The sequence below is a fragment of the Bicyclus anynana genome, chromosome 5 (assembly GCF_947172395.1).
Source record: "Bicyclus anynana chromosome 5, ilBicAnyn1.1, whole genome shotgun sequence".
NCBI lineage: Eukaryota > Metazoa > Arthropoda > Insecta > Lepidoptera > Nymphalidae > Bicyclus > Bicyclus anynana.
In genome coordinates this window covers 10,939,758-10,956,039 of record NC_069087.1, presented here as the reverse complement: position 1 = coordinate 10,956,039, position 16,282 = coordinate 10,939,758, and the positions used below count along the sequence as shown (strand labels likewise).

At 35.6% G+C, this 16,282-nt stretch overlaps 1 protein-coding gene across 2 annotated transcripts in view; it reads right to left on the bottom strand.

The window, feature by feature from the left end:
- Nucleotides 1–12,742: 12,742 nt before the first annotated feature.
- LOC112053063 (G-protein coupled receptor dmsr-1-like) overlaps nucleotides 12,743–16,282 on the bottom strand; it is a 56,480-nt gene continuing 52,940 nt past the window's right edge. The window contains exons 5-7 of one of the 2 annotated variants that reach the window (XM_052881717.1): nucleotides 15,313–15,352; nucleotides 14,707–14,782; nucleotides 12,743–13,273 (exon numbers count right to left, since the gene is read on the bottom strand). In XM_052881717.1, coding sequence (XP_052737677.1) covers nucleotides 15,341–15,352 — 12 coding nt within the window. In that variant the 3' untranslated portion in view covers nucleotides 12,743–13,273; nucleotides 14,707–14,782; nucleotides 15,313–15,340. The remainder of the gene's footprint in view (nucleotides 13,274–14,706; nucleotides 14,783–15,312; nucleotides 15,353–16,282) is intronic. The other variant, XM_052881716.1, reaches the window with a different exon arrangement.

Here is a 16,282-nt window from a genome sequence, read left to right as displayed (position 1 = left end):
CTATATTTTATCCCTGTATTCTCACGGGAACTCGAATGTCGCGTGGTGTCGGCTAGTTGACAAAATTATCATATGGGCAAGATATCACCAATGACCAGAGTAGGCGATACTTGTCCATTTGCATAATACACACGTATGAGTAATTTACCTACTTATACTCGTGTATTGTGTCGTGTAATATACCTATTATACGACACTTTTTGTTCCGTGTCCCTGTTATTAATGTGCGAGGAACCTAATTACAACATCCGGATTAATGTATCTACTACATTATAATTAGGCCGGCAGCAAAATATGCCAAAAATATACGTAATAGCGGTGCTGAAATTAGAACTAATAAAACAATGAGTAATTTTTTTTCTTATCTATGTCACGATGTAGTCTAACATGGAAGTGGGCTTACTGGCACAAGGTACAAGTTAATTTTACCCATACCTCTGACGGTTTCTACGCGGCTTCGTACTAGAACGTTAAATCCCTTCTCCGTAGAGTGGTGACTACTACGATCTTTACCTACCACCAGACCAGCTGAATCTTTCACTATTTTGGTCGTTATTATAATTGTAGGTATAATAAATTATTGTAAAATTCTGTAAATATTTGCACGCTGATATATCAGTAAATTGTGATGGATTTTTTTATCTATAGTGTAAGAACCATTGTAACCCACAGTTTCAGCAAATAAATTATTATTATTATTATTATTATTATTATTATTAACCTATTAAAATAAATATCAATTCGATTGAGAAATGACAACAGTGTGATATCCACCAGTAGGCACCGGATGACATTCGTTACATATAATCCCAATTTCGTTTAAATCAACTAGCAGACGATTACGTCAAAGACAATGAATTCGCCTGCAGCTGACCTACGTCAATTTAGGAAATATAAAATCCCAAACTGTCCCGAGCTGGAAATCGAACCCAGGATCTCTTTGTTGAGAACCACAACATTACCAATTGCACCAGAGAGATCGCTAACATACAACAGTAACATCATTGTTACCTAGTCTGTGGGCCACTATTTGAATAGGGTCAGGGTTACTAAATATTCCTACTCTTAAATAGGACAGGGAATTTGGTGCTAAGATCCACCTTGCTGCTGCTCCTATGTATTTTGCAGGCTTAGGATTTGAGTCTCTAACGGTCAATGTTAGATACTAACTGACGCCTCGCGGTTTCACCTGCGTGGTTCCCGTTTTCGTGGGAATGCGGAGATAATATATAGCTTATAACCTTCGTCGATAAATGGGCTATCTAACACTGAAAGTATTTTTCAAATCGTGCCAGTAATTCCTGAGATTAGCGCGTTGAACAAAACAAACAAACAAACTCTTCAGCTTTATAATAGTAGCATAGATTATTTATAAAGATCAAGATCGTCGTTCGACGACATAACGTGCTCTCCAAGGCACGAGAGTGTAACTACACCACCAACTCAACTCCCGGCTGCTGAATTTCTTAGAAGAAAGAAAAGCTTAATAGAAATAAAATAAAGAGCTTAAAAGTTCGCATATTTTTAAAAGAGTAAATGTTCACAAAAGTTATCTGTTCAAGTTGAATGGAAAGACGTGCAAATTTTCCATTTCCACTGAATTGCGAATGTCGACGGCTGGAAATACGTTAACTGAAGTGTTTGTGATTTTCTATTTTTGGAAACTTTCGTGCTATCACATTTATTAATATTTGTATACTTACATGAAAATATAGTCTGTGTTTTGTTATACCTGGAGTGAAATTTTACTCTAGATATAAAGGCTGATCGGGAGTTTTTCCCATAACTTCAAGGTGTTGACAAGTCCACTTATAGGAGCCGAACTGCGTAACTATTTTTTTTACCTGAAAAAAATCTTATAGAAAAGTAAATAAAATAATTCCGACTATCCATGTTCCACACGCCTTTATCTTTCCTTGCATTTTAAAATACGTAATCGTAGTGGTAAGACTGTCGATATCGACGAGATATTGCAACTGGCACTCCGCACTTCACTAATGAGCTAGGTACCTCATGATATTTATCAATGAATAAGTTTGGCAAGGTCATAATATAAGGATGCGATATAAGGGACCTGTCTAATGACCATAAAATCTATATGTAGTTGTCAAAGTATGTCCTGAGTGAGATCTGTGCCGAGTTGTCCAATAATCCTTTGTCATCTATCATTAATTTAACGATAGAGTGGCCTCCGACCTGACCTGACGTTCGTTAACTAGAAAACTTTACACTCAAAGTCAAAGGTGCCTCAGAAGACGTAGCCGGAAGGAGGCATTTTGCTAGTCCATTATACGCGGCTCTTGCGATTCATTGACCTGAAAACAAAGTTTCTGCAAAACTACTATAATTATGAGGCACGAAGTGAACGAAATGTTTTATAATGGGTCCCATGGGTACACACGCTACATCACTTTGCCATGATAATAATATTAACGAGTGAAGTGGCGTGTTTTAAACTTACATAAGTTAAAATAAATTAACTAGCTGGGAGTGGCATTCAATGCTTTTGCAAACGACAAGCGTGTTTGCAGGAAAAATAAAATGGTGTCTCAATTAAAACGAGCGACTTTTTTGTGTTTATTTTTAAAGTTTTGTTAGATTATTTGCACAGTTTAGTTTTTTTCCGCATTATTATAAATGTAGAAAAACAGAAAACAATTCGATTGCCTTATGCATGTTTTAGTAGATGTATCCTTTATAAAGTTATAAACTCATAAGTTACCCTCTCCAACAATATTTTTAATATGAAAAAAGTCATATTTATTAAATAATTTACTGGTACTAGTAGGTACTAGTGACCCGATAGCCCAGTGGATATTCTCTGCCTTCGATTCGGAGGGCGTAGTTTCGAATCCGGTCTGCGGCATACAACTTTTCAGATAGGTGCATTTTAAGAAATTAAATATTACGTATCTTAAACAGTGAAGAACAAATATCGTGACGAAACCTGCTTATCTGACAATTTTCTTAATTCTCTACGTATGTAGGTAAGTCATTTGGCCAGCTTGATGGACTAAGGCCTAACCCCTATCATTCTGAGAGAAGACTCTTGCTCAACAGTCGAATATGGGTTGTTAATGATGGCTAGTAGGTAGCCATAGCGGATTGGCTAAAGTCCACATTTGTAATATTACCGAAAATCAAAAATCCCAAGTTTTGTAGTGATTACAGAACAATATCTCTTATGAGCCACATTTTAAAAATATTTCTTAAAATACTACATAAAAGAATATTTCGGAAGTGCGAAGTTTTGCTTTCAAAAACACAATTTGGTTTTCGTGATGGACTAGGTACAAGGGATGCACTGTTTGGTTTTCAAGTGCTAATGCAAAGATGTCTGGATTTAAATTGTGATCTGTATGTCTGTTTCATTGATTACGAAAAGGCGTTTGATCGTGTACGCCACACCAAGCTTATGGAGATTTTGTCGAAAGCTGGCTTAGATTATAAAGATATCCAGTTTATCAGGAACTTGTATTGGGAACAGTCAGCTAATGTCAGGGTTGAACGACACACAACTTCGTATATTGACATACTGCGCGGGGTACGACAAGGTTGCATTTTGTCTCCTTTATTATTTAATGTTTATGCCGAAGCAATATTCGAAGAAGCGCTTGAGAATATCAATGAAGGTGTAACGGTGAACGGCATACTAATAAATAACATTAGATATGCGGATGATACCATTCTATTAGCCGATAGTCTAGAAGGCTTGCAATCGTTAGTCAATGAAGTATCCTCCGCCAGCAATTCTTATGGCATCAATATTAACTGCAAAAAGACAAAATACATGACCATCAGCCGAAAGCCAATCAGATGCAACTCTTTGTATCTACATGATAAAATAATAGAAAGGGTACAGCGATATCGGTATTTGGGATGTATGATTGACGAAACCGGGGATCATAGTCTGGAAATACGATGCCGCATTGAACAAGCAAGAAATGCTTTTACTAAATTAAAAAAAGTTCTCTGTGACCGCAATTTAAAAATATCTCTGAGGATGAGAGTAGCGCGATGTTACGTTTTCTCTGTGTTACTTTATGGGGTTGAAGCCTGGACACTAACACAAGCGATGTGTAGTAAGCTTGAGGCATTTGAGATGTGGGTTTACAGGCGGATACTGCGAATATCATGGAGGGATCGTATACGCAATACTACTGTGCTGCAAAAAATGGGAAAGCCAACAGAAGTTCTGCAACAAGTCCAAAGGAGGAAGCTCGAATACCTGGGTCATATAATGCGAAACTCCAAATATCACCTGCTCCAGCTTATTATCCAGGGAAAGATAAAGGGGAAACGAAGGCCTGGTCGTAGACGTACATCTTGGCTCAGGAACTTGCGCCAATGGTTTGGTATGAGTACCAGATCACTCTTTCGGGCAGCAGTGAACAAAGTTAAATTAGCCTTAATGATTGCTGACCTCCGATAGGAGATGGCACTATAAGAAGAAGAAGAAGAAGTAGGTAGGTAGATGGCTAGTAGTAGGGGATGGGCTAGATGACGAAGGTTATAAATAAAACTTCAATCCAAATCGATACACCAATTTAAGAGTTACGGTGTAACTTAAAGCAACCCTCTTTTTGCATCGGGAGTCAATAAAAAATCAGAATCCGAGTTTCATCCCAGTCAAGGCAATAACAAACGGGGAATTGGTAAACGATAAAGTTTGATAACGTAATATACGGTTGGTATAGACGAAGTTTAAGCGGCATTTTATCCTGCTAAGTTTATAATATGGCCCAAATTTACATCGCCACCTTTCTTTGCAGCGAAGTTTACTTTCAGGGTATGAGTAGGTTTAGTTACTATGATTTTATAATTCGACATGCACTGTGAGTTTTAAATCATTATCATTAAGACTTCGTCTCTAGCTCTCTTTGTCTCTGTTTGTCAGGTGTGTTTAAAGGTAACTCTTGATAGACGTATGAGCTATGTACCATAAAACTCGACCTATTCATACCAATTTATGAATTTAAAATATGTGTCTTTTGCGACATATATGACCGTAACTTTTACGTTAACTCATTTATTGATTCGCAACTTCGTTGTGGAGTCGGTAAGTACCTTCATGCGTTCCTAAAACGTTTTGACAGACAGGCGGAACAAAGTTAACCGTATTTCGTTTTTTTTTCTTTTTCAGTTACGGAAACCTAAAAAAAACACGTGGGTATTCCCAATTTCGTAAAAGTTTTCGAGTAACTTTTTAATTGGTTATTAAGATATTATGTTGTAAAGAAGATTGGCTTAATATTAGTAGCATAATTTAACTTTCTTTGCTTGAATTCGAATTCGCAAATTGGTAGGTACATTTCTTTTTTCTTCCCGACTAATAGAGTTAGGGCTATTACTTAAATTAAAATTCAAAATAACCATAAGCTCAGTTTGTCGTTATGTCAAGAGGAACAGAAAGGTTGACCTCTTTAACTTACGAGAGCTTAGCTAAGTGCTAGCAAATGAAATGCCAACGTCAAAATTATTAGGGCTTACGGTTGGGGAAACCTATTATAATAAAAATAAACCTTTTATTTTTAATTTTGAAGCAGACTCAAAGGTGATTACATAAATAAGAAAACTAATGTCGAACAAAGGTTATGATTCAAAACATTTGTCAGGACAACTAAAACTACAAATCAAACTGTAACCAAAAAAGGCCCTAGAATGGCAGAGAATGACCTTAAGTGAAGTCACGCACTTGTGAACGATGTGTGTAGGGTTTAAGGATCCTTTGACTGTTAACAAACACTCCCCTTTTCCACTCAAGTCACTCTCCCCGCCTATCCTAAGTAAAAGTAAAATAAAGAAATACACAACAAGAGATGTGGACGGGTCAAACGCCACGAGCACACTGAAGCTGTCCGTACCGTAAGTCGTTGCAACGCGGCGATAACATTATTTTATTTTGATTCACAAATATTACATATTGGTTCGATTAAGTTATTTTTAGATATCGTTGGAGTAATGTTTAGAATTAGTACGAAGTATCTGCCACTGGTGAATAATGTTCCGTTTTCCTACAATATATTATTACACACAATAAAGATGAATTTTATTTGAAGTATTCAAGTGGTTACGCGTTAGGTAAGGTAAAGTACATATTGAAATCCAATTTCCTAGTGCACGTTAAAAACGGCTGGGGAATTCCCAGTATCAGTCTATTATACTGTAAATTCTATTCTATCCTATTTTAAAGGCAAAGCCCGGTTCAATTTTATGGATACTAAAACGATATTATAATGGATTTCCTTTAATTATAGCTGTCCCCCTGTCGAGGTCGAGGTCGAGGACTGTCGAGGTTCAAAACCTTTTCTAAGCTTTGAAAGTTCAAACGAATGGGCTCTGTGGAGGCTTCCAAGAATTCCAAATATTCAAATATCCACACGTTTTATGTCATTGGAACGACATCGCCAGGCGTATATTATGCATTGACTGTCGTTCAATGTGCGGTGAAATTTGTTTTTAGTATATGATTCCAGCGTCACAGGATATAAAACTTTATGTCCCGATTTCCTTCAGTCAGTTTTTGTTCATATAAAGGACAGCGCCGCGACGTCGCGCGTCAACGCAACGCAGGTGTGTCACATATAATAGCACAGAACACAACAGAGCGAAGTTAGCAATTTGCGCCATACGGAATGGAGCTAGTGCAAGTGCATGAAGTTTTTTTTTATTCTTTACAAGTTAGCCCACGACTACAATATCACCTGATGGTAAGTGATGATGCAATCTAAGATGGAAGTGAGCTAACTTGTTAAGAGGAGGATGAAAATCCACACCCCTTTTCGGTTTCTACACGACATCGTACCGGAACGCTAAATCACTCGACGGTACGGCTTTGCCGGTAGGGTGGTAAGTAACCACGGCCGAAGCCTCCCACCAGCCAGACCTGGACCAATTAAGAATATCTCAATCGGTCCAGTCGGGGATCGAACTCAGGACCTCCGGTTTATAAATCTACCGCGCATACCACTGCGCTACAGAGGCCGTCAAAGTACAACGCTTAAACAAGTATTACCACTGAATTACCGTAGAACGAACGTTGTACGAACAAGATCTCTTTCACATACAGCTACCCATGTGATGTTTATTTAGTCCAATCTATTAGCAACCCACGTCTTGTGCAAATAGACTAACATCATTGTGCCATCCATGCTCATCTTGCTGTTTCAATGTAGATTCTAGGCAAGCAATCTCTGAGTGAGAGTGCAATGCCATAACACAGTTAACGAACACCACAGATTTATCAATTACAGGAAGATAGAGCGTTCGGAACACGACTGTGTCGTAGCCGCTCCAAATACAAAATACAAAAACGAATACATTTTCGAGTCAGTACGACACAAAGCGTCGCATCAGTAACTTTCAGTCTTATTCACGAGAAATGGCGTCTTATGTTTTTAAATATTTTAAAAACTGTTCTTAGAGTTCTGTTTTTTATTGGTAATTTTTGATTATTAAATTAATTTACGTAATTGTTGTTAGTGTTAAATGTTGAAATACAAATTATGAAAAAAAATTGTATATGCGTGACGTTTTTTATGGGTTTTACCACGCTGCTTGTAAAGACTTATTCTATATGATCTTCATTCTGTGACGAACACGAAAAATAAAATCTTAGTGACTAACAATTAAGAAATCGTTAGTCACTACAATTTTATTGAAGTTTAAGGTTCCACGTCGATATTAGATCACGAGACTTCTGAATAAGAAATTAATTAAAATATTCCCTTAACTTGTGAAATAATTATTACCTTGTCGTTATTATTTTGATCTGTCGATTTAGTTTTGTAATATTTTGCGATGAACCTCATAGAACATAATATACACGTACTCGTATACCACGTTCTAAGAATCGACAACATAACTCCGTTGAAGTTTGTTAGTGAGCTGTTGTTAATTAATTAGAGTTCCTTCACCAAAGAATTATAACTATAGTTCATATTCTGAACACACTAATATTATAAAGGCGAAAGTTTTGTGTGTGTAAGTATGCTTGTTCCTCCTTTACGCTGCGGCTACTGAAGCGATTTGGCTGAAATTTTTAATGGAAATATATTTTACTCTGTATTAACACATAAGCTTTTTTTTTTATTCTTTTTTTTTATTCTTTACAAGTTAGCCCTTGACTACAATCTTACCTGCTGGTAAGTGATGATGCAGTCTAAGATGGAAGCGGACTAACTTGTTAGGAGGAGGATGAAAATCCACACCCCTTTCGGTTTCTACACGGCATCGTACCGGAACGCTAAATCGCTTGGCGGTACGTCTTTGCCGGTAGTGTGGTAACTAGCCACGGCCGAAGCCTTCCACCAGCCAGACCTGGACAAATTAAGAAAATCTAAATCTGCCCAGCCGGGGATCGAACCCAGGACCTACGTTTTGTAAATCCACCGCGCAAACCACTGCGCCACGGAGGCCGTCAGAAAGCTACTTTTAATCCCGAAAAAAATTATGGTTCTCGTGACATTCGTGAAAAATTTAATTCCACGCGGACGAAGTCGCAGGTGTCCGCTAGTTGGTAATAAATATCACAGAACAGAAAAGCGCTAACCAGCTTCTATATCTGTGGTAACATGCTTTATTATAAGTAGATACTGACAAAATCATTATTGTTATGTGACATTAAATTGCCTCGTTGGTACAGTGGTAAGTTACGGGACTTCGGATCACAAGGTTCTGGGTTCAAATCCTGGCTCGCGTTGTGACCATTTTTTTAAGCTTTCAGTAAAAATTCTCAGCCCGGAGTGGGGAAGTCGTTGGTTTTAGTGTAACAACCACGTGCCTCGGAGAACAGTACAAGCCGTCGCCCCAGATCGTTGATTATCGTCTGATAGAGATTATAAAAAAAATTAACACTAAGCTAAGCTCGCCAACCCGCATAGAAGCAGCGTTATGGGTTTAATCTCCATATTCAGTCTTCTATACAGCCTCTGTATATGGTACGAGTATTATGTTAGAGCTTTAAGCATCATTAATTTTTGTTGGGGCCAATGCCAAAAATACCTTTAAACAAACTGTAGTGTCATCAGTAAAAACAAACTTGGTTTTTAGTTTTCTATACTATTGTTCAGCCTGACAGTTAAAACTTCTACAGCAGTATTCCAATAATAGCACAGAACATTTCCAATCTCGGTACACCGGCCGGTGGGAAAACAATCTAAAGTTTCACTATCGTTGGTACATAGTTAGCAATTTTCTCTGTTACTAAAGTTACTATCATTGAAAACTGCTTTATTTATAAACTCAGTATAAGTAAAATTCAGTTTTTCACTAATCTCGTGGGAATCATTAATTTTTCTGAGATGAATAGTATGTATGTGCCTATGTGTTAATCCAGAGTAAAATATATTTCCATTCCAAATTTCAGCCAAATCGCTAGAGTATCCGCAGCTTATAGGAGGAACAAACATATTTACACACACACACACACACAAATTTTCGCCTTTATAATATTAGTGTGATAAGTTCCGGAAAATTTTATTTATCGATTATGTACACTTTTTTGATGTAAACTGTTTTTGATAGTAACGCTTAATCTGAATTACATTCCATAATTTAATAGTCCCGCCTTTATAAACATTGTTTAAAGTTTCTAAAATAAATTATTAAGAAACAAGATTTTAAATTTTTGACAACCCCGTGATATATCTAACTAGGATTAAGGATTGTTTCTATCACAATAGAAAAACATGCAATTGCAGTAACAATTATTGAAGATTAAATCTTTTGTTCACGTTATTTAATGAGAAACCCATAAATATTTACATACAAACGGAAAACTTACACTTATCGGTAATATTAATTAACGATTCTATTGTAGGATGGAAATACGCACTAATAATTTCCTTATCCTGTTCGGAAAATCATGATTTTCCGAATTGCGTGTTCTAATTTTACAACACAAACACATTTGGCCCTTTGATTCCAATATTCGCTGGCAAGTTTTGCCAATAAAGACAAGTTTGCGCCACTTGGTCATCTCGTAATCGTGGGAAACTTTCAAGTAATGTATTTAATTAGTTTGTAACAAACGGTCACATTGGTTTTATTTGTTTGCGGTCACTCCATTAAAACTATACCTACAGGGTGCTCGGAAGTATTTTCCACAACTCTAGGGTTATATTCTTTAAGGACGATTAATTAAAAATGTCTAAGGAACATGTGTTCTAAAATGAATATTTTCAGAGTAAAATGTCTTTTGTAAATAGATCTTAAATTGTGTCCCTTATATCGCATCATTATATTGTGACCTAGCCAAACTTATTCATTGATAAATATGAAGTAGCTTACTAGTAAAGTGCGTAGTACCAGTTGCTTCAGACTTTTTTCATTTTAAAAATATTGTTGGAGAGGGTAACATTTGAGGTTATAACTTTATATGTGAAACATCTACTAAAACTTGCATTAGGCTATCGAATTATTTTCCGTTTTTTTACATATATAATAGTGCTCAAAATTTCTAAACTGTGCAAATAGTCTAACAAAATTTTAAATTAAATTTAATAAACACAAAAAAGACGCCCGTTTTAATTCACATACCCTTTTATTTTTCCTGAAAACACGCTTGTCGTTTGCAAAAGCATTGAATGCCACTCCCAGCTAGTTAATTTATTTTAAGTTACGTAAGTTTAAAACACGCCACTTCACTCGTTAATATTATTATCATGGCAAAGTGATGTAGCGTGTGTACCCATGGGACCCATTATAAAACATTTCGTTCACTTCGTGCCTCATAATTATAGTAGTTTTGCAGAAACTTTGTTTTCAGGTCAATGAATCGCAAGAGCCGCGTACAATGGACTAGCAAAATGCCTCCTTCCGGCTACGTCTTCTGAGGCACCTTTGACTTTGAGTGTAAAGTTTTCTAGTTAACGAACGTCTGGTCAGGTCGGAGGCCACTCTATCGTTAAATTAATGATAGATGACAAAGGATTATTGGACAACTCGAAACAGATCTCACTCAGGACATACTTTGACAACTAGATATAGATTTTATGGTCATTATACAGGTCCCTTATATCGCATCCTTGTATTATGACCTAGCCAAACTTATTTATTGATAAATATCTGAAGTAGCTTACTAGTGAAGTGCGGAGTGCCAGTTGCAATATCTCGATATCGACAATCATACCACTACGATTAGGTATTTTAAAATGCAAGGATAGATGTATAATAGGAATTATTTGTATGAAAACATAAAAAGTTTTATTATTAGTTAAAAAAAAGTTAGATGCAGTTCGGCTCTTTTAAGTGGAATCGTGAACGCCTTGAAGTTATGGAAAGTAATCCGCAACATCCTGTATAAATAAAGCTCTAGATAACATTATACATTATACATTATATAACATATAGTGTATGTATCATAAGTACTACTGGTAGGTAGGTAACTTGTAGAATGTAGTATTATATGACTTTTCTAACGAGTTTTACTATTGAATGCGACCTATTAACTCATGTGTCAAGTGTCAACTCCATAAAAAAAACAATTTTTCAAGGATTAAAAACTACTTAAGTCTAGCACTCCAAGAGAAGAGTTCCAAATATAAACTAAGAGGAATGTGGAGATGCTTATGTACCTATATCTAAATAAATTGTTACATTTGTCATCACTATTTTTCTGTCCCTGTTGACCCTTTTTTCAATATGATCGATACTACGATTGAAGTGCCAATATACTTGTAGATGTGCCCATAAATTGAAGACGCTGCAAGACTCGAGGGTACCTACCTCTTATAGCAGATTCAGCGATACCTGTGTAATAAAACCATAGGAGGAGCACGTTTGTTATCTTGTATTTTAGTAGGGGAGCCCGAGATGCTAAATTTGCAGTTACTAAAGCGTCAATGGAATCGATTAGATTTGGTAGATTAGATGATAGAAAGAATAAATGGTTATATACTTTTTTCGCTCTCAGCGGTGGGGAAAAAAACTGCAGACTTTATAGACAATTTTTATTACTTCAGCTTACTGAAACCATCAGAAAACATGAACGATTATTCAGAAGATTAGTTTTTTCAAAATGAGTACAAAATTAACTGCGCTCGTCGCTCGATAACAGAAATATATGGGTTTTATTTTGTAAATTTAGAACCCTCCCATTCCTTTATGCTACGCTTAAATAGTCAGATTTTCGAATGCTCACCTATTTGCTATCAACTCACCTTACCTTATCTTAATCTGACGTGCTATAGAGTATTTCTGAAGTTAGTTTTGTTGGTTGCCCTAAACGTACCCACCAATATTAAGGGCTCAGACTTGGTGGAGGTACTGAACAACGCGCAAGGTATATTCCCATAAGTTCATCTACCGCGCTCGAGTAACTGCAAAAATCCACTCTTCGGCTCCCCTACTATTACCAGTAAACTATAGTTTAACTTCGATTGAACTATAGCTATAGTTAATAGAGGCGTGATAGCCCAGTGGATATGACCTCTACAGAGGGTGTAGGTTCGAATCCGTTCTTAGGCATGCACCTCCAACTTTTCAGTTGTGTGCATTTTAAGAAATTAAATATTACGTGTCTCAAACGATGAAGGAAAACATCGTGAGAAAACCTGCATACCAGAGAATTTTCTTAATTCTCTGCGTGTGAGAAGTCTGCCAATCCGTATTGGGCCAGCGTGGTGGACTATTGGCCTAACCACTCTCATTCTGAGAGGAGACTTAAGCTCAGCAGTGAGCCGAATATATAGTTAATGGTATCCTTTAATAATAGATAGGGAATAAAAAGCGTTTATTTTTATTAATACATTTATTTATATTAGCTTTAAAATGAGACAATACACAATACAATGTAAAATATAAAAAATTGTAAATATACAAAATTGTAAATTAATCGATGTAATGTCATGTATTTAAACAATAAAAACTATATGAGAGAAATATATTAGATAGTCACAACACAGAATTTATAACACGCAATATGTACAGAATTCATAGGACTTTGATACACTTTTTGGACCCTAAGCGTAGGTTTAGAGACGTTATAATTCTAAAATCCACAAAATTAATAAGGCCATACATCTAAGCTAGTATTTGCGCCTGGGCTCAGAAGACGCGAAGACTAGATAAAAGATTTATTTCTCTATCTACTACAATATTTACACTATTCACACTTAAGATAGATATTTTTTTACAAAATTTAATTTACATTATTAAAGTTTACAATTTACTAAAAACATTACATGACATAGAATTTACTATAATTTCATTAAATGGTAACAAGAGTTCTAATCTTACCTAAATTATGGTGACTTAAACAGGTTGGAATATCCTGAAAAAGAAAGAAATAATTATTAATTACAATTTAAGTTATATAAATAGACAGCCAGGTTTTAAATATTATCGTTTTCTATCCAGATGGTAAGATAAATTTAAAGTTCTAAAGGAAAGTATTTGGACTGCTCCAGTTTTTAAAAGAGAATATTTGCCATATCTTTTAAATATGACCAATATTTCCATTCCCTTCTAGCTAGTCAGAAAATACTGTATTAGGAGTGGGTACGACAATATTCTAACTTCGATGCTAATCCCGAGCATAAAGCTCAATGGATAAGAAGGCGAATGAAACCAAGTTTATGATTATCGTCCCACATTCGAGTCTCCTCTCAGAACGAAAGCGGTTAGGCCAATATTCCTCCACGCTGGCCCAATGCGAATTGGCAGACTTCACACATGCAGAAAATAGAGAAAATTCTCTGATATGCACCATCAAGTGGGCCAACTGGTTGTTCCGTTAATTATTATAATTTAAAAAATTAAGGTGCCCACTGAAAAAAAACGCATACACACTTTGGATGTACTCTGCTTTTATGTTGGTACATGGAATACTCGATATGTACATAAAAGAGTAGATTCAAAGCAGCGACTTTGAATTATTGTACAACCTCCTTGAAGATTCAGATTGTTCTCCTTTAACGAAATAAATTAATTATGCGAAATGTGTACTCATTAATCTTGAGTGAAAATGAGAACAGAAATAAATTTTAGTTGCGGCGGCGAAGCGAACGAAAATGTTAAAAAAGTGAGAGACAAAGTTATTTTAACTGGGGCACGACGACTAACGACTTTATTAGGCTTTTATTATGATATATTTTCAAATATGATTCTTTTATTATGATATATTTTTGCACCGAATTTACTGATAAACTTACTCTTTCGGCCATATTTATGAACATGCATTAAATTACTAATATATAACCGATAGAAAAGAACGCTTAAATAAAAGAGAATTCAGGTTTAAATCTCCATTTATAACTACACTATAAATATAGCCGGTAAATTAACAAAAATATGTTTTGTTACGATTTACTCAGCCGATACATTTATAATGTACCTGTAAATGTCAAATGTGAAACAAATTGAAGAAAGCTCTTTAGAAGCTCGTAATAATTGAAAAAGTTAGACAATTAACAAAACGCCAAAAGCTGTTATTATTTCGTCATGAATAAGGAAAATCCTTTAATAATTTGTTCGAGAACACAGACCATTTTGTGGCATACTATTAAATATTTTACATTTATACACATAGAAAAGTAATTGCTCTCTTAACCATAATAATAGGTTTATTGACATGCCAAAACATTCAAAAATATAAATGTATAAGTTTTTGAATTGTAAAATTAACATCATCTAGGTCAACCATTTTTTTTGAAAAGGTAAAACAAAATACAGTAGGAAGTCAGTTTTGTCGTGACGTTTGTTTACCTGTTCAAATCTATATAACACTCTCCTCCACCACCCTGATGAGGGCGGGAATCTGTCGCTATAGGGGGCCGGTGACCTGGAACAATGGCGAGTAACTTTTGAATACGGAACATTACGAATTATGAAACATACGAGTACATACACAATTGGGTGTGCCGAGTTTATTCCACTTTTATTCACTCGTTACATGTTAATGCCAGCAAGCGACGAAGCTTTTCATGTATTGAGTAATAAACAATTCTTATTAAAAATAACCAACACGTGTAAGCTACTATTCGTACATATAATTATTTAGGTATCTTTATATTGGGCTATCTAAAACACCATCCATACTTATATTATAAATGCGATAGTCAGTCTGTCGTCAACCTTTTTACGGCTAACATACAACCGATTTTAATAAATTCCTTTAAACAGATACATTAGAACTTGGAGATTAGACTTTTCATCTCGGAAAAATCTATGATACCAGCAGGATTTGTGAAAAAAAAAAACAAAAGTACACGCGAATGGAGGTAGCTGCTAGTTTCATATCGTTTAACTTTTTATTCTAATGGTGACCTTTAGTGATAGTGATAAAAAAAATCATAAAAACAACTAGCCTACCTGATGTCGTAGTTCTGACGACGACGCTCTAGCTCCCGTACTATAAAGGAATATCGTTTTAAAATTATGAAAGGCTTTGAAATTCGCATCATTTGGGCCGGGAAATGAATTGCCGAATATTGTTTTCATAACTGACAGGTACTTTCGAAAGTCTTCAATCATTGAGCTGATTTATTTGGGGACGCTATTTGATACCTTTCCACCCCTTCTATCTTTTAACGATGATATTATAATAATGTAAAATGATATTTTCTGATACTCTTTACCCTACCTATTATTCCGTTCGAAAGCATTTTCTTCTTACTTCTAAGTTTAATAAGGGCTTTAAAAATGTATTTAATATAATGTGGAATTTACATAGTTAAGAAAACATTGAACTGTACGCCGTAGAAGTAGGTGCGAAAGGATTACCAGCAAAATCTCTATAACTTGCCTATAGACCTTGGCCTCTCTAGAACTGCAGAAAGTTCTATATATATATATTTGGGATCTTACCAAATTTGGCTAGGCAGGGAGAACAACACGAGCGGAGGAGGGGAGTGTTGATCGATTGTCAAGAAATTCCTTAACCCTACATCCAACTCACAAGTCCTGGACTTTGCTCGGAGTTTTTCTTTACCACGCGATGGGTCCATCGCGTGGTAAAGAAAAACTCCGGCACCGGCACCCGCACGGTGTATTCATGGATTGCTAAGATATTTGTCTCATTCGCTTAAAATAATAATTATATTGTCAACTTAAATTAATTTATCTAGTATAGTAGTCATAACTTAGGTTAATTTACATCAGATGAAACATAAATGTAACTAAGTTATAAGAAAATATCCAAAGTGAGCCCGTTATTAATATCTTTTCTAATACACAATTTCCTGATCAATTGAAAATTATACATACATTTTTGATATAAGAAAACCACAGACATTTCAAAGGATATCGATCTGAACTCAGTCTATGACTATGGACGTGTTAT